The following is an 18,229-nucleotide window of genomic DNA, read 5'->3' as shown; positions in this document are numbered from 1 at the left end:
TAGAAATATTTGATATGAATCGATAAAAATAATATTATTTTAACAAATACACATCAGAATTACATCATTTTGATTAATATATATCAAAACAATATTGTTTTAATCCAATTTTTGCTCAATTATAATACTAAACCGAGTTTAAAGCTCGATTCAATTTGAACTCAAATCTAACTCAAACTTGACTTCCCTTAGGTAAGTTGAATTCAAACAACTATAAGGAAAGCTTAATAAGTTCAAATTCAACTCTTCTTAAATCAAGTCAAATTCGATTCGACTAAATTCAAATCTAATTATACTTAAATAAACCAAATTAAGTATTCGTTTACTTGTATAAGTAACATTACATGTTTGACGCATGCATTGTTAATTATGAAAGAAAACATCCACCATGTTTTTTCACATGTTTATTGTATATAATCAATGTATAATAAAACTATGTATTTGACATATCAATGGATCAGATTGAGCCGAGCTGACATGTGTTGGGCCAGTCTTGGCTTGGCTTGGCTTGGCCAATCAAACTATCAGGTCGTGTTGGGCCACGACCCATTACAAGTCAAGCCGACTAATCAAATTATAAAGGTCCGCAATACTCCCCGCACTATATAGTGGGTTATATTTCGTGAGACCCTTAATGAGTTGATCCACAGGCTTTTCATAGGTTGGCTTCTTACTTTCAACAATAAAATATTTTTTATCGAAAAGATACAATCCAACAACTTATTTTACCCACCATAAAGAAATATTCAAGTATCACGTTATAATCAAACTTAAATTTTGGTTGTCTCATATATATGAGATTGATAATAAAAACTCAATTTATTTTTTATAAATGTTTAATTTTTTCATTTCTTATCATACTATAACTTCTTTTTATGTTTTCTTTTAGGGTTTAGGGTTTTTACATTTTCTTTTAATTATTTATAATTCATAATTTTTTTATTTTTATTATGATTGACTACAATAGCGGATCATATCAGGTTGGGCCACGAGGCATGACCTAGACAACTTGCAGGCCTAACACGATCCACTACAATAGTAGATCATGCTAAAAATGTTGGGCTTGGGTCAGGTCGGGCCTATGGTCCCCTTGCTATGTCTACTTTGTATACAATTTTTAGTATATATTTAAGTATATAGAAGATTTATTATCATATAATTAGATGATTTTAAATTAAAGATAAAATAATATTTAATCATATAATAACATCACATTATTTATGTATCTAATAGTGTGCTAAAGATATTTGCTCATAGCATTACTCACGAATGAATGCAAACATATTAACATCATCCGATAAATTATTATAAGATAAAATATTTATTATACAATATTTTTTTTTATTCACAATACATTTTCAAAGAAACATCATTATAAGATTAAATATTGATTAAACAATTGTTATACAATATTCTTTTACCTATGTGATATCTTGTTGAGAAACATCACTTCAAGATAATTTGTTTGGGCAACTATGACTACTGACAAGTTACAGGACCAATAATCAAGAACATCCTCATTTTCAAAGAGATAATTTTATTATTATAAATATTTTGTTTTAGCTCAATTAGAATGAAAAATAAATTTTCAAAAATTACTTTTCAAATAGAAATTTTGAAATATTCATATTTGAATAAAATTTTTTTTTTAAGTTCTATAAATACAAAAGACTGATAGGCGAGAAGGGGTGACCTTGAGAAAGTGAGGAGCTAAGTCAAACACATGCATAGACACTCTAGGAATTCGTTAGCTAATTACTCCCCCCTATACATATCATTTTCAAGATATTTTGTAATACCAATTACTAACTATACTTTGAACTTAGCTTTTCTTATTATTACACCGAACCACGTTAAAAGTTTCATCTTTTTTTATTTTATACAATAACCTTAGTTTGCATAAAACTCAAAATTATATATTTTAAATTGGCTACAAGATTTGTTATCATATCTAAATAAAAATTCAATTTGAGGAATTCATTGATGAAGAGACGATTATGACATATTTTTCTCGATGAAAATGAAGACGACGTCTTCATCTTCTCGTCTTCGTTTGCTTAGGAGGGAGACAACTAAAAGAAAGGAAAGAGGGTGGAGATAGTGGTCGTCACTATCATTGGAGATGTTGGCCAAAGAGAGAAGAAAAAAAATCTAAAAAATGTGAGAGAAGAAAAGTCACTTTTTTAAATTAAAAAAGTTAAGGTTGAGATAAAATTTTTAATTTTTAAAATCGAGGAGAAATAAGACAAAATTATAGTTTTTCTTAATATTATTGAAAAAATAACGGTTTTACCTTTAAATTCAATAAAAAATTCTATCAAAAATTGGATGATGGGTGGTATTTGTGTATTCCAACACCGAGTTAAGAAAACTCACTTTTTTTTTTTAGTATGATATTATAATATAATAAATTTATGCACACAAGTGGATGATCATATTTAAATCAAGTTTATTCGCATTTGAAACTAAGCATAGTTAAAGTGAATTCGAGTTTGAGTTTAAAGTTAAGAGTTAAGTATTTTTAAACTTGAATTTATGCTTAAAGAATGCTCAGCTCACCAAATTCATAAGTCTAGAAATATTTGATACGAATCAACTAAAACAATGTCGTTTTTACCAATGCATATCAGAATGATGTTATTTTAGTTATTTTTTGTTTAGTTATAGTACCTAACCAAGCTTAGAGACCAACTCAAATTCAACTTCCCTCAAGAGAGTTGAATTTGAACAGCTTTGAAGAAAACTTAATGAGTTCAAACTTAACTCTTCTCAAATTGAACTAAACTTGACTCAATTCGATTAAAATTCAATCTTATATTAATATCATATAAGAGTGTATGTGTATATAAAATTATTTATGAAAGAAAACATCCGTCATGTTTTTTCACATGCTTTTGTATATAATTAAAGGACAATAAAACTATGTATTAGATATATCAATGGGTCAGATTAGATCAAATAATATTGGGCCAACCTTCACTTGCTTAATCGACCTATCAAGCCGTGTTCGGCCAAGGTCAGTTATATATTAACATTAAATATCCCATAAATTATTATAAGATAAAATATTTGTTATACAATATTTTTTATTCCTAGGATATTTCTAGAGGAGATAAAATATTAATAGAACCAATGGTATGCAATATTCTCTTACCCCTGTGATATTTTGTCTAGAAACATCACTTCCAAAGACAATTTGTTTGAGCAACTATGACTACCAAAAAGCAACAGGACCAGTGATTAAGACAAGAACAAGCAAATATTTTATTTTAGTTTAATTAGAATAAAAACTAAATACAAATATATATTTTTTCAAATCCTATAAATATAAATAAAAGACAAATACAGGAGAAGGAGTGCCTTGGAAAAGTGAGAAACCTAGCCACCAAACACGTGCATAGATAAACTAGCAAGTCGTCGGCTAATTACTCTTCCTCATACATATCATTTTCAAGATATTTTGTAATATTAATTAATAATTATATTGTAAATTTAGGTTTTCTTATTATTACACCGAATTACGTTAAAGGTTTTATCTCTTTTATTTTTATATTTTATTTTATACAATAACCTTGGTTTGCATAAAACTCAAAATTATATATTTTAATTGGTTACAAGATAAGTTATCAAATCTAAATAAAAATTTAATTGGGTAAGAAATTAAAAAAAAAAAGAAAAGAGGAAAAAAGAAAATGATTATACTGGTAAGAGGGCGGGCGGTTGTCCAATTTCAACTGGCATATAGAATGAGAAATATTTGTTTTATAGTGGCGCAATCATCGGCTAAGAAATTGTGTTGAGCTTTTCAACACCATCACATGATATGAATCATTTAAATGTAAACCAACCCATCCAAATAAAATTCTTGGTCTCTTCACTTAGCATTGGCACCAGATTCTGACTCAGTCTTCTCACATCTTTACAATCTCTCTCTCAGCAGTCAGTCATATTATGAAATTTGACTAGGGCATTCTGGATTTGCTCTTCTCACTTATTCGGAATTCCTCCATTCATATTGTAGAGTATAATCAAAGAAATATATTCGTGAATGTTGAACAAGTCTATATATATAAATCAATCATTTCATTGGATTTGGACCCCTCATATATTTTCTCTCATATATAATTATAGTATATGTTTAGTCAAATCCATGAAAAAGACTCTTAAGCAAGTAGACAATTTACTTGTTCCATAGCAATGACAAGCGGCTTCACTTTCGCACCACTATTTCTATTAAATTAAAACCATATGCATAGCCCATGGATTAAAAAATATATATATCATCTATGAAGCTCGCATTTGGTGCTCAATTTCAGGATTTCTGAAAAAGATTCATGACCCACTTTATTTAATTTCCCGTATAATACAGCTGTGTACATCCCAAGTCATGGATTTTCTCCACTAATTTAATATGCCGCGTCTGAATAATAAAATAATTTAAATGTTTTTGTCGGGTCGGGTATAATGGCTGCTATTTTCATCGTTCGGATGATTTTCTAGCCACGTTTACCATTTTCTTTGTAATTAAATGAATATTAATCAAGTATAGTAGGGTAAAATACAAGTATTTTTAATTTTAATTAATTTATAATTGTAATTAACAAAATTATTAAGAAGTATCGAAGAAAGAGCTTCTTATCTTTGCCTCCCTCCCTCCCTCCCTCTCCCTTCTATAAATGCACATTCTACTCGGACATCTTCTTCACATATCTCACAGAGATTATTTTTAAACAAACTAAGTACGATGGATTCCATCAAGTCCTTTAAGGGCTACGGCAAAGTTGATCCTGCTGAAGAACAAACATTCCGGAAAAGGACACGGAAGCGTTTGATCGTTTTAATTGTCTCTGCCGTTGTTCTTGTTGCTGTCATCATCGGAGCTGTTGTGGGGGTAGTAGTGCACAAGGGAAAAAGTTCTTCTGATGATTCAATTCCGGCATCTAGTATGACCCCGGCGGAGTCTCTCAAAGCGGTTTGCAGTGTGACCCGATACCCCAGTTCTTGCTTCTCCAGTATCTCCAGTCAGGCGGGCGCCTTCAACACTACTGACCCAGAAATGTTCTTCAAGCTCTCTTTACGTGTCGCCATTAATGAGATGTCGAAGCTGTCGGAAGTTCCATCTGCGCTCATGGAGAAAACCGATGATGCTCAAGTTAAAGCTGCTTTGACCGTTTGTGGAACAGTGTTCGATGATGCAGTGGATCGGCTCAACGATTCTTTATCTTCCTTGGAGGGAGAGAATTTGTCCTCATCAAAGATTGATGATATGAAGAGTTGGCTCAGTGCTTCAATCACTGACCAAGAAACATGTTTAGATGCTCTGAACGAGCTAAACTCAACTCATTATGGAAACTCCTCCATTGTAGAAGATATCACAACTGCCATGGAGAACTCTACACAGTTTGCGAGCAATAGCTTGGCCATTGCAGCAAAGATAGTTAGTGTACTGTCCAATGTTAAAGTTCCCATTCATAGGAGGTTACTTGGTTTTGAAAGATCAGATTCTTCAGGGTTTCCGAGATGGGTTAGCGCCGGCGATAGGCGGCTTCTCCAGGAGTCCAAGCCTACACCGAATGTCACGGTGGCGGCGGACGGCACTGGGGATTTCACCAAGATCAAGGATGCTGTAAATGCGGTGCCTAAAAAGAGTAAAGCAAGATTTGTGATATATATTAAAGCGGGAACTTACAAAGAGAATGTGATTTTGGATAAAAATAAGTGGAATGTGATGATGTATGGAGATGGCCAAACAAAGACTACCGTTTCCGGAAGCTTGAATTTCATTGATGGAACTCCTACATTCTCTACAGCAACCGTTGGTAAGTATACTCTTCTTTAACTTTTTTTTTTTTTTGGCTAAGTACTCTTCTTTAACTTTAACTTTTCATTGTTGGCATTTGCATATTGATGGTAACAATAGATATTAGTCTCATTCTTGGTAAAAACTTTACAAATTTATGCACATTAAAATAACTAAGATATGTGATTTTTGCCATTCAAAAGTTAAGTTATTCAAGTGGTTAGGTCTGATTTTATGAAAGACATTGACTGCCCACCTAATTTTCTTTTAGCTTAATCTCTAAGATTATTGATTACATTGGAACCAATGAGGAGAGGATACGTGGGCTAGCTTATAATGAACAAAGATGAGAACCCACATGGATACCTGTTTCCATGTGAATATGATTTGCTTCAATTACCTAAAATTCTGAAATTGTTCTCCATTAAACCAAAATTGGTTTGAATACAAATAAAAAACTATTGGACTTGTTACCCCACCATGTGCATATCTAGCTCATCTTTAAAGGACAAATATCATGCGTGTGGCCCCATAATGTTGTCTCTTTCATTCATTTCAATTTTCAAGTCAATACCTGGTCTGACCTGCAATTTCAATTGCGATCTCAAATTGGCGTGATATATATGAAGATATGTAGGAATTGGCTTTATTCTTGTAGTTGGATCCAAGGAGGAAGTAGCCTTTAGTGATGCTTTTGTCTCGCACATCATGGCCGCTAATCCAGTTGTTCACATTAATCAATGGTTTAAAATGCCTTTTCTAGAGAATGTTTCTAACTACTCAAAACTTGAATATTACTGGGAAACTTTTGCAGATAACTCACATTACATGTTTTACTTAATTTTTGGGGGGGTTGTGTTTTTTCTGATGGCCTCAACATTCAGCATTAGAACATGAATTCCCCACTAGTGTCTCTGTGTTCTCATCTTATAAATATGCATTAATCCCTAGGAAGTTGTGTTTGAATATCTTTATTTTATTCATATACATATACTGTAAAAAGCAACATGCTAACTTTTGTTACTTTTTATAAATGCTTTTATCTTATGACCCATTAGTTATGAATAAATGATTTACTAACTAAAACTTTTGTCTATGATCATCAGCTGTTGCTGGTAAGGGCTTCATGGCAAAAGACATGACTTTCATCAACACAGCAGGCCCAGAGAAACACCAAGCAGTGGCCTTTCGATCTGGCTCCGATCAGTCGGTATATTACCGGTGTACCTTCGATGCATTTCAGGACACTCTGTACGCCCACTCCAACCGCCAATTTTACAGGGAATGTGACATTATAGGCACCATCGACTTCATCTTTGGCAATGCTGCTGTTGTTTTCCAAAACTGCAACATCAAGCCTAGGCAGCCTCTGGCTAACCAATTCAACACCATCACAGCCCAGGGCAAAAAAGACCCAAATCAGAACACTGGCATTTCAATTCAGAAGTGTACATTTTCACCTCTGGCCACTCTAACAGCCCCAACATACCTTGGTAGGCCTTGGAAAAACTACTCCACTACAGTCATTATGCAATCTGATATTGGGTCATTCTTGAATCCATTGGGCTGGAAAGAATGGATCAGCAACGTTGATCCACCAAGTACCATATTCTATGCTGAGTACCAAAACACCGGCGCGGGCTCAAGCACCGGTCAGCGGGTTAAATGGCCTGGTTATAAGCCCAGTCTGACAAATGTTGAAGCAGGAAAATTTACAGTGGGGACATTTATCCAAGGAAGAGTATGGTTGCCAGAGACTAGTGTTACATTTGAACAAGCCTTATGATTTAAAGAGGTTGGTTAGAGAGGTAGATAAGATAATTCAAGGCCAAGAGTTTGATATTGGTGAAACATTGAGATACAGTTTGTGTGTGTATGTGTTTGTGCTTTTGGATTTGTTCTCTTTTTTGTAACATTCTTTAGAATACAAGTGAAAGTATAAGTAAATTTCATGAAGATGAGATAAGAATGAACAAGAGTGAATCTGTTTCTGAATTTTGTATTCTGTATATGGATTAATTGTGATGGCATCAAATTCAGAAAGTCATCTTTTTAATTACCAAACCACAAAGAGAAAACAAAATAAATGCAGTCTTCTATAGGAAAAAAAATTACTTGATCTTAGCCAACATTACCATACTTCACTCCTTTTACACAACAGATCCAACTCCAGATTCATATTTCTAACTTATAAAACTCATGGAGAAAATTTTATTTTGTGTGACAAGATACATACACTTTGAAACGATCTTGTTGCACGTGATTAGTCGATAGATATATGATTTTAAGAACTAGTTCAAACCCTTACTTATTAGGAAAAAAAGGAAAAATTATTTTGGCAGTTAAAAGTAAATTAAACCGAAGTCTAACCATTTGGACTATCCTACTCTGTAGTTTGACCGAGTATAAACTCAAGTTTAACTGATTGCTAAGTTTATGTTTATATTATTTGAAACCACTTTGTTGCACCTGATCAATAGCTAGATGTATGATCTTAAAATCGATTTGAATTAGTCGATACACTAATTAAACGCTCATATGTTAGGAAAAAATGAAAACCATTAGTTGAAAACTATTTTAATAGTTCAAAGTAAATTAAACTAGAGTCTAACCGTTCGAACTATCCTAATATGTAGTTTGACTGAGTAAAAACTTGAGTTTAATCGATTATTAAGTTTATATTTATGTTATTTGAAATTACTTTGTTATGTAAGATCAATATTTAGATATATAATTTTTAAAAACTAGTTCAGAGTAGTCAATAAATCGGTTAAACCCTCACTTAAAAAAAAACAAAAACCATTAATTAAAAACTATTTTACTAATTAAAAATAAATTAAACTCAAGTCTACTCGTTCAAATTACTTTAATTTATAACTTAACTAAATAAAAACTTGGGTTTAACTGATTGTTTATATTATTTAAATAAATTATTTATTTTTATATTATAAATTAAGTTTATGTTTATGTTATAAATAAATAAATATATTAAAAACAAAACTTAAATTTTATTAAGTAATTGAGTGACCTAAAATGATAAATAAGTGATTTTTATATTGATAACAGGAAAATATGGTATTTCTTGAAAGGGGAGGAAAGAAAAAGGATGGAAAAAATAATAATAAAAAAAGAAAACGCTCATTTTGATGCGGTAACTTAAAAAGAGGGGAAACGACAATCGAAACCCGTGGGCGGACAAAGTGAATTGAGGAAGTCGGTTTCAAAGAAAGCGTCAGAGAACTCACATCACACTCGCCGTCCATTCTCAACTTCTTTTTATATATAAGGACGATGCGGAGATTCGTACTTTTTGCCAGTCTCAGAAACCACTTTAGGCGCCGCTTTCACTCTCATTATATCAATCAAAATCAAACCCATCTTCTTTCTTCTCGTTTCTTATCCTCTTCAATGGCTTCTTCCAAGTCATCTCCTGCTGTCACCATTGACACTATCAACCCAAAGGTTGTTGATTTTCAATGTTTCTCTTTCTGTTTCGTTTGTTTGATTGGATATGTCTTTGAAGGTGGTGACTTGATTGTTAGTTTACATTGTTTCTCCATCTGGATTTGTCTTCAAGGTTCTTCTTTGATAGTTTTTTTTTTTTTAAAAATTATTATTGTCGATATGGAGTGTTTCTCCTTCTGGGTTCATGTTTTCCTCCTTTTATTGAGTTATTAATTTCTTTGTTTTATATTATAAATGTTTCGATTCACTGTTTCATCGCTTTTTGTTGTCATATACTGTTGGTTTGAGGTGCTTGTAAATCGGGGATTGCTTTTTATTTATTTATAACAAATTTTATTAATGATTACTTTTAGGCTTTCTAGAGTTGATTCCTTGTGTTGTTCAACTTCTTTCATTTTAGAGTCGGTTTAGTTCTTAAATTTAAGTAGTATGTAAATATGCGTGTATGTTAACGCTTTCATGTTTATGTTTGCATGGAAACTTCTTGTTGTGCTTCTTAACGTTTATTTTGCCTTTTAATAAAGTATAAGGCTTTAATTTGTGCCGTTTTAGTACTGGAAATGTACTTAATTTGGTCATCTATATTTTTATGCGGATTTTAACTGTCCATTTTGATTTAAGCAGGACAAATAGGCCTGGTGGTTTTTGGAATCACTTCTCCAACTAATTGTAAAGTAGGTTTACGGAATCAAAATCCTCGTAGAAACAAGATTGAATGATTGTTGAGCTTTATCTTGTTTTTTATTTGGGAGTGATTTAAAGAATATGCAAAAGGCTTAGTTCAGTTACATAAGAACTTGATGAAGTTATGCTTGTGTTTATTTTTCTTCCTCTTTTATTCATTTGTTAATTAAGTTCTTCAACTTTTTAAAACATTGAAACTTGTATTGATTTCAGATAACTGAGTCATTTCATTAGAAAGGATTAATGAACTTTCTTGCAATTGATATGGAAACTTGTTCTAATTCTCATTTTTAAGTCTTCTTTTTGAGTTCTCGGTTGCCAATATTGTTGTTCTTGTCTGGTCCTCTCATTAGATTTCTGTTTTCTTCATTTGTCAGGTTATAAAATGTCAGTATGCTGTTCGTGGCGAGATTGTAATCCTTGCCCAGGTAACTGCAATCAGCTGCAGGATGGCAAGCTTTGTTTTATCATTCTAGGGGCACATGAACTTGCATATTAAAATGATTAAAGCAGCTGTTAGGTGGTGCACTTGATGCTTCACTCGTACTGCTGCTTCAATGCATGTGTTGGCTTACAAGATGAAATGGCATAATCTTTTATGTTTAAGAGCTGGAGCAATCACTTTGTTTGTCATGTTCTGTTATATTGTTGTTTTCTATAAGGAATTGTATGTGTAATTTATAAATGATCATTTAATATGACAATATTTTCCTGTCACAGAAGTTGCAACAAGAGTTACAGGCTAAGCCAGGTTCTCACCCCTTTGACGAGGTAAATATATACGCTCTCATTATTATGCACATTAAATGGAAATACAGGGAGTATACAGCATGATTCTGTTACTCTGTTTTAGACTGGTCTTTATCATGCTATTCATTTATGTATAATTATTCTACTCTTTGATGCTTTTGTAATTTCTTGAGAAATTCTTCTCGCTGGAATATTTGCCATTGTGAAGCATTGATTCAGAAAATTAAGGGTAAATAAAATTACGATATGTTCGGGAGCCCTTGTCCAAACAAGTAATATAAACTCCTTAACAAAATATGTTTAAAACTCTGTTACTTCCCTGATTATTTTTTTCTGAGCTTTGCTTTGTTTGTTGATTCTTAGATTCTATTTGTTGTGTTTCTGGGATGATATGTTACACAGATACTATACTGCAATATTGGAAATCCCCAGTCTCTTGGTCAGCAGCCAATAACATTTTTCCGAGAGGTTGGTTTGTTTCTAAGTTAATGCTACCAAGTACTCCAGTCCTAGTTCTTCTGAAGCCATTCTAATTGGCATCATATTTTTTAGGTCCTTGCATTGTGTGACCATCCAGCTATTTTGGACAGAAGCGAAGCACAAGCTTTGTTCAGGTAAAAAACTAAACAGCAACTTATATGCTTTCGGGGCAATGCATCTACCATTTTCATTTGATTGCTTATATTTTAATCTCCCAACAGAGGTTTTAGTATTCTGATTAACCAGCTACATTAGTTTAATCAAATGAAGTTTATTTTTAATGTCACTAGTCTGAATAAAACAATGGTACATGCCACTACTTTTAATTCAAAAAGTAAACTGCTGTATGGTTAAACTGTTTGTTCTCTATACATGTAAGCAGAAGAAACCCCGGAGCATGATGCTCTGAGTCTATTACTTTGTCGCTAAATCATTTCACTTATTCTTCTACTATTTGGTAAATGACATTATTTTTTATTTTTATTTTGTTGAAATGTCTAACTTTGAGCTAGTTATTCATCTCCAATTAGTTGCACTTTATTTGCAGAGATTTCTATATTGTAATGAACGACTAGTTTTTGTTTATAGAGGTATCTCCTGTAACTTGGTTTGTGATGTTCTGCAGTACTGATTCCATTTCGCGAGCTTGGGAGATTCTGGATCAAATTCCTGGAGCTGCAACTGGTGCTTATAGTCATAGTCAGGTTATGATGAATGATCAAAGCAGAGGAAAATGATTTAATACAATACTTATGATCATATTTATGGGGCTCTTAATTTATTTCTTTTCACATCAGGGTATCAAGGGATTACGTGATACCATCGCTGCTGGAATTGAAGCTCGTGACGGTTTTCCTGCTGACCCAAATGATATTTTCTTGACAGATGGTGCAAGCCCAGCTGTAAGTGACTTTTCAACCCACTTTTTTTTTTAAAAGCGAGTAATCTCCAAATGATGTGATTTCCAATTTTAAGATTCTTTTTAATTGATTTTTTTCCTCCACAGGTCCATGTGATGATGACTTTACTTATAAGATCAGAGAAAGATGGAATCCTTTGTCCCATTCCTCAGTACCCACTATACTCTGCTTCAATTGCTCTCCATGGTGGCACTCTTGTATGTTTATTTTGCATAAATGCTATTAATGTTGTGTATTTAATTGTCAGTTGCTTGAATAGACATTCTTTTTTTCAAAGTTTAGCTGGCTTTGCCTAGTTTAGACTTAACCAGCTAGTGATTGCTTTGACTTTTTGGTTGACCTGATTTGGTAAAAGTGGAGCTTGCATTTTTCGTATGATCTGTTGCATTATGAAGATCTTTATGAGTAATAGTCTTGTCTGATGATTGTAGGTTCCTTATTATCTCGATGAAGCAAGGGGTTGGGGATTGGAAATATCAGAGCTTAAGAAGCAGTTGGAAGATGCCAAGGCCAAAGGTATTACTGTTAGGGCCTTGGTTGTAATAAATCCAGGGAACCCAACAGCGCAGGTAATTAATGCATAACTATCTGGCTGAAATAAAAATTTTAATTAGTTTTTGTGATCTATTATTATCTAAAAGAGGCTGCCTTAATATAGCTGATTACTGGCTTGTTTACCCCATTGTATTTTTTAACCTTACCTTCAGGTTCTTGCTGAAGAGAACCAGCAAGACATTGTGGAGTTCTGTAAGCAAGAAGGTCTTGTTCTTCTTGCAGATGAGGTGGGTGAATTTGAACCGTATTTTATTTCCATTAACTGGTCAAATCTTGCATGTTTGGAAAATTTATATTTCTGATCTGCTCAACTGTGTTATTCAGCTAATAGAGAGGCCTTTAGTAATGTCCAGTGCGTCTTATACAGGTATACCAGGAAAATGTTTATGTTCCAGAGAAGAAATTTAACTCTTTCAAGAAGGTTGCCCGATCTATGGGGTATGGTGAGGAGGACATATCCCTAGCATCTTTTCAGTCAGTCTCTAAAGGTAAATTCTTTTTTATTTTATTTATAATGATAAAGATGTGGAGAAGCTTTTGCAAGCAATTGAATTTTAGTTTTAACATGAATACATTCTACTGTTGTTTTCAGGTTACTACGGGGAGTGTGGAAAAAGAGGAGGTTACATGGAGGTCACTGGGTTTACTCCTGATATAAGGGAACAAATATACAAAATGGCATCTGTGAATCTTTGTTCTAATATTTCTGGTCAAATTCTTGCAAGCCTTGTCATGAGTCCACCCAAGGTTTATATTTACCTTGCTTTAGATATATTTTCACCATTTGTATGCTGACTTAGCCATTTAATGAATCCAGTTATGGGAAAGCTGGAGAAAATCATAGTTATCAAAGGCGCACTTAGGTGACCCTTCACTCAAGGCAATGTGGCCATTGCCTTGAGTATGGTTAAGATGATTAATAGGCCAAAGACTATTGCTTTTAGTGTTTTTTTGACTCTTTTGGAGAAGCTTTAGGCAAAAAAAAAAAAAAAAATTCACGCTTTATTATCATCTAGGTTATCTTTGACTAGATTTGAGAGTTATGAAAATTTTTGGACAATTTTCGAAAGAGTGTTAGGCTTATCGGCAGGTTTTGGACAATTATTTGCTAGATATGAGAGTTCTTGGCCATTTTTAAGTCTTTGATAAGGTTTGAGGTTGTCGAAGAGATTAGCAATAAGTTTTACTGTCGTCAAGAGGTTGATGGTGAGTTCTAAGGTCGTTGAAGAGGTTGTCAATGAGTTCTAACATTATTGGAGAGTTTGCTTGAGAGATTTAAAGTTGTTGGAAAATGTTTCTTTTCTTTTTTTGGGTAATTGGGGAACCCCACCTGCTTTGGGTTATCGGATAAATTGGTTGTCACTAATCCCTTTTATAGTTGCCAGCGAGGTCTAGCATGATAACATGTTGCCAGTTGGATCTGAGACTGCTCATAAAGTTCCAACCAATTTTTTATTGTTGGTGTAGTAAAAAATGGAAATGGAAAATTTTTTAGTGGAATTTTTTAATCGCCTTAGATAAAAAAGCAATGTCTTGCCTTGCCTTGCCTTTTTTTTGTCTAGGCAATAGGATCTTTCATTGCCTTTTGGTGTTTTTGGCCTTTGACAACTACGGAGAAAAGTTGAGAAAAAAAAAGGAGGGAGGAATGGGTGAGCTTTTGGGTGTGTGTGTATTGGGTAATCTGAGAGTTATACATTGTGATGATAGTCTTTCTGTCTCCTACTAATTATGTACTAGTTCATTTATCCATCCGTTTATGTTCTATTTTCATGATTAGAGTTTAGCTTTGAATTAGGTATGCTTTTACATGATGCTGTAGTATAATATATATACATATATACGGAAGGGGCCATTTCATTCTTTCCTTTGGGAGATTATGAAGTATAAAACCCTTGGTTTCAACTGGCAATAGGGTTGTTGAAACAGGTGGCTCTATAATTTCTTTCAAATAAAGTACTTGGGGTATGTTGTTAGGTGTGCATATTTTGTGCTTCTAGTCAAACTTAATAAATGTATGCAGGTTGGAGATGAATCGTATGAATCTTACTGTGCAGAAAGGGATGGAATTCTCTTGTCATTAGCTAGGCGTGCAAAGGTCAGTTTAACTTATATGAGTTGATACGGTGGCCACAATTTAGAAGGAATTGGATAACTATATAAATTGGCAAAATAATATATGATCCTAAAGCTCATATTTAAGGGCTAATCTGTGGGAAAGTACTGAAAAGAGCCAGGAAAACTTTTATTTAGAGACACTCTATGGGAAAAGGCTTATCTGTTAATCTTAGTGAAATGTGTATGGCAATTTTATGGTTTTGTAGTTAAATGGTCCCTTGTGTTGGCTCAACCGCAGTTATGTGACATTTAATTTCATAGTTGCTCCTCAGAAATAGCACAAACATATATACTCAACCTGAGGCTACAAATTATTCAATAGTTTTCCAATCTCTAGTGCTGAAATTTTTTTCCAATATTCCAATGCAGACATTGGAAGATGCTTTAAACAGTTTGGAAGGTATAACATGCAACAACGCAGAAGGAGCAATGTATCTCTTTCCTCGCATTCAATTGCCAGAGAAGGCAATCAAAGCTGCAGAAGCCGCAAAATGTGCTCCTGATGCATTCTATTGCCGTCGTCTCCTAAATGCCACTGGCATTGTTGTTGTTCCTGGGTCTGGTTTCGGGCAGGTAAACATTACAGACTTGTTTGTATCATTTGTAGTCAATTGAACTCTTATGCTAGTCAACTTCTGGTGGTTTAAATTATGTTTGCGGTCTTTTGTATAGGTTCCTGGCACTTGGCATTTCAGGTGCACAATACTGCCTCAGGAGGATAAGATTCCAGCCATTGTTTCCCGACTCTCAGACTTCCATAAAAGTTTCATGGACGAGTACCGTGACTAAGCGATATCTTTAGAACTGGAGTTGGATACGGTAAGAATAAGGTGTAGGCCATTTAAATTAAACCTGGAAAGGACATTGCCATTTTTGGTTGAATTAAGGGTAATAGATTCACGATTGTAGGTTTTGCAATCGAAAACGTGTTTTATCAATAGATTCATGTTTCACAAGTGTGGCCATTCTTCTGTTACAGAAAAGAATTAAAAGAGCTCTTAGATATTGAAATTTCATTATCTGATAATTTGGGATAACATCATGTAAAACCTTAAAATTATCATAATATGGGTATGAAGTTTCAAGTTCAACCATTTTTAATATGTGAAATTACCACAAGTATAATATATTTGTGGGGAATTTGGAAAGAATCAATTATAAATTTATGAAATTAGGGAAAAAAAATTATTGTGGAAAACTAATAAAGAAGAATGTATTTGTGGGAAATTAAGAAAGAATCAATTGTAAAATTAGGGAAAAATCAATTAATGTTGGAAATTAGAAAAAATTAATCAGAAAAAATTAATTACAATTGTTACAAATCAATTTGTTATTATATGTTTTCTTTGATGATTGTATAAATTGACCCGTTACACATACAATGGAGTAAAGTTTTCTTACAATTTCTTGAAGTTCTCTCATTTTTTTGTTTTCTTTTTTTGACGATTTCTTCAAATTTGTCTTATTGACATATTAGAACATTAGCATTTATTGGTGAGTCTTCAAGGCCATTGAATTTTTTTTTTTTGAGCCTCAATTATAAGGGTGGATTTAAATAAAACTAATTCTGAATATGTACTAGCTCGAGCTCGATTTAAAAGGTTTTAAAGATAATTTGAGTTCGATTTTAGTTCGTTGAGCCGGTCCAAAGGAAAGTTTGGATTCCGTTTGGAAGGAAAATTCAAGATTTGTGACTCAATTCAAGTTTGTAGCTTGAAATTATAGCTTGCATTCGTGATTCAAGTCTGTGATTGAAGTTTGTTGTTCGAATTTATAGTTTTGAGTTCATGGGAGAATTCATGGCTCAAATGTACACCAACTAAAATCAATTTAAATCAGATGCATTTCAATTGTATAAATAACCTAATGCAATTTCATGAAAACTCACTCAGAAATACTCTAATTAAAATTTATTTACTTCATTTTGAAATTAGTATGTATATGTCCCAGTTCATATTATGTTTGCTATGATTTACTAAGCAAACATTTGATTGAAATGTACATAAGCAATAAGAGTAGCAAATATATCTTAGCAGACTTGCATCTCATATTCTTCACTATGGCTTTACTTCGCAACATTTGAATATTCCTCTTTCTCCTTTCCTTTGTTGTAGGCTTGACATCTGCAATTTCTCATCAGATCAGACAACACAAATTTGCATTATATGCTGATGCTTTTCGTGGATGCAATAGCCTGCATAATGGCAAATGTATGTAAATCATAAACTGGCAACACCAATAAAAGCCAACAGACCTACATCTCCCATGTAAACTGTAGTATATTATATCTTATAGATTTACTTTCAGTTGGCAAGTTTGTAGATGAAGTAAACATATATATAGCAATGCCAATAATAGCTTGCACAGTTTAAAAAGATACATATTTTCCCAACTCTTCATAAACCAAGAAAATATACACATTAAAACCACCGCTTACAAAACATATTGCATCAAACACAGCACATGGTGGATAAAAAACTAAGATTATATATATATATATATATATATATATATATATATATCACTTGCCAAAGTAACCATAAACAAGTGAGATGGTTTAGTTAATCATTTTTAAACCGCTAAACTCGACATTCTAAACAAAACCACCAGTTAGACACAAAAGTAACAAATATCATGTTAAAGAGCAATCTAAGGAATTATTACCACAACTGCAGTAACAATATTTCATCAAATAGAACTCCAACAAAAACAACAATACATCCATGAATTTTTTTTTTTTTCAAATTCATCATTACCATAGCCTCCTAGAAAGACACAAGTGGAATTGATTACAAAATTAGAGCACTACCAATGAAATCTTCTCGCAAATCCTTCAAATAGATCTCAAGGTGGAGCTCTCCTACACCAACAATGATGCATTGTATATTCAACCATAGAAACACTTAAATTACACGAGGGTTTTGCTCTAACAGAGCATATCCCTATTTAGCTTGAAAATAGAAGGTACAAATCGTATGAATTAGACATTACATCACTACAAAATTATAGCCGTAGTAAATGACTTAACATATACATCAAATGTCATTAAAATTGCAATATTAGCAAAGTGAAGAACCCTTCCAACATCGTTAAATAATTGCTTAGGCATAAGTAATCAATCACTCTAAAATTTTCAATTCATATAGCTTCAAAACTTATAAATATTTCCTGTAATAACTTAAAATATCCTGGAAACTAACTTAGCATAATTTTTTCTAAACTTCAACTCCCGTCTAAGCTTATAACATTCGGGAAGCAAGAAATTCATGGCTTTTTCTCAATGTCTAAACGTACAACTTCTCAAGATATTAGACCTTATAACATTTGGTCATATTTCAATGTCATACACAAAAGAAAAACCCATAATTCAAATTGTTCATTCTTCTTTAAAACTCAAACAAGAAAAAGTCACCAAAAATCAAAAGTCCTAAGATAAAATCTACTATAATAAAAATTAAAG

General features: G+C 32.8%; 2 protein-coding genes across 4 annotated transcripts; both read left to right on the top strand.

Annotated features, from left to right (window-relative positions):
* Nucleotides 1–4,415: 4,415 nt before the first annotated feature.
* LOC123219285 (pectinesterase 3-like) lies at nt 4,416–7,795 on the top strand. The gene is made up of 2 exons (XM_044641135.1): nt 4,416–5,819; nt 6,907–7,795. Exons 1-2 carry the CDS (start codon nt 4,745–4,747, stop codon nt 7,584–7,586), a joined length of 1,755 nt encoding a protein of 584 aa, XP_044497070.1. The 5' UTR covers nt 4,416–4,744; the 3' UTR covers nt 7,587–7,795.
* A 1,177-nt stretch (nt 7,796–8,972) lies between these two features.
* LOC123219413 (alanine aminotransferase 2-like) lies at nt 8,973–17,144 on the top strand. Of its 3 annotated transcripts, XM_044641370.1 has the most exons (17): nt 8,975–9,377; nt 9,890–9,939; nt 10,327–10,377; nt 10,670–10,720; nt 11,102–11,167; nt 11,252–11,313; nt 11,805–11,883; nt 11,977–12,081; nt 12,186–12,296; nt 12,531–12,668; nt 12,807–12,881; nt 13,022–13,142; nt 13,247–13,401; nt 14,675–14,749; nt 15,139–15,342; nt 15,442–15,588; nt 16,884–17,144. In XM_044641370.1, the coding sequence occupies exons 1-16, from the start codon at nt 9,092–9,094 to the stop codon at nt 15,556–15,558; spliced, it is 1,746 nt and encodes a 581-aa protein (XP_044497305.1). In that variant the 5' UTR covers nt 8,975–9,091; the 3' UTR covers nt 15,559–15,588; nt 16,884–17,144. The 3 variants fall into 3 exon arrangements, with proteins under 3 accessions (XP_044497306.1, XP_044497305.1, XP_044497308.1); XM_044641371.1 differs by lacking the exons at nt 14,675–14,749; nt 16,884–17,144 and having other exon boundaries at nt 8,973–9,377; nt 15,442–15,725; XM_044641373.1 differs by lacking the exons at nt 9,890–9,939; nt 16,884–17,144 and having other exon boundaries at nt 8,979–9,262; nt 15,442–15,725.
* The last annotated feature ends 1,085 nt before the right edge of the window (nt 17,145–18,229 follow it).

The sequence above is a fragment of the Mangifera indica genome, chromosome 6, assembly GCF_011075055.1.
Source record: "Mangifera indica cultivar Alphonso chromosome 6, CATAS_Mindica_2.1, whole genome shotgun sequence".
In the NCBI taxonomy this organism is placed as follows: Eukaryota; Viridiplantae; Streptophyta; class Magnoliopsida; order Sapindales; family Anacardiaceae; genus Mangifera; species Mangifera indica.
This window is presented reverse-complemented; position numbering and strand designations above follow the sequence as displayed.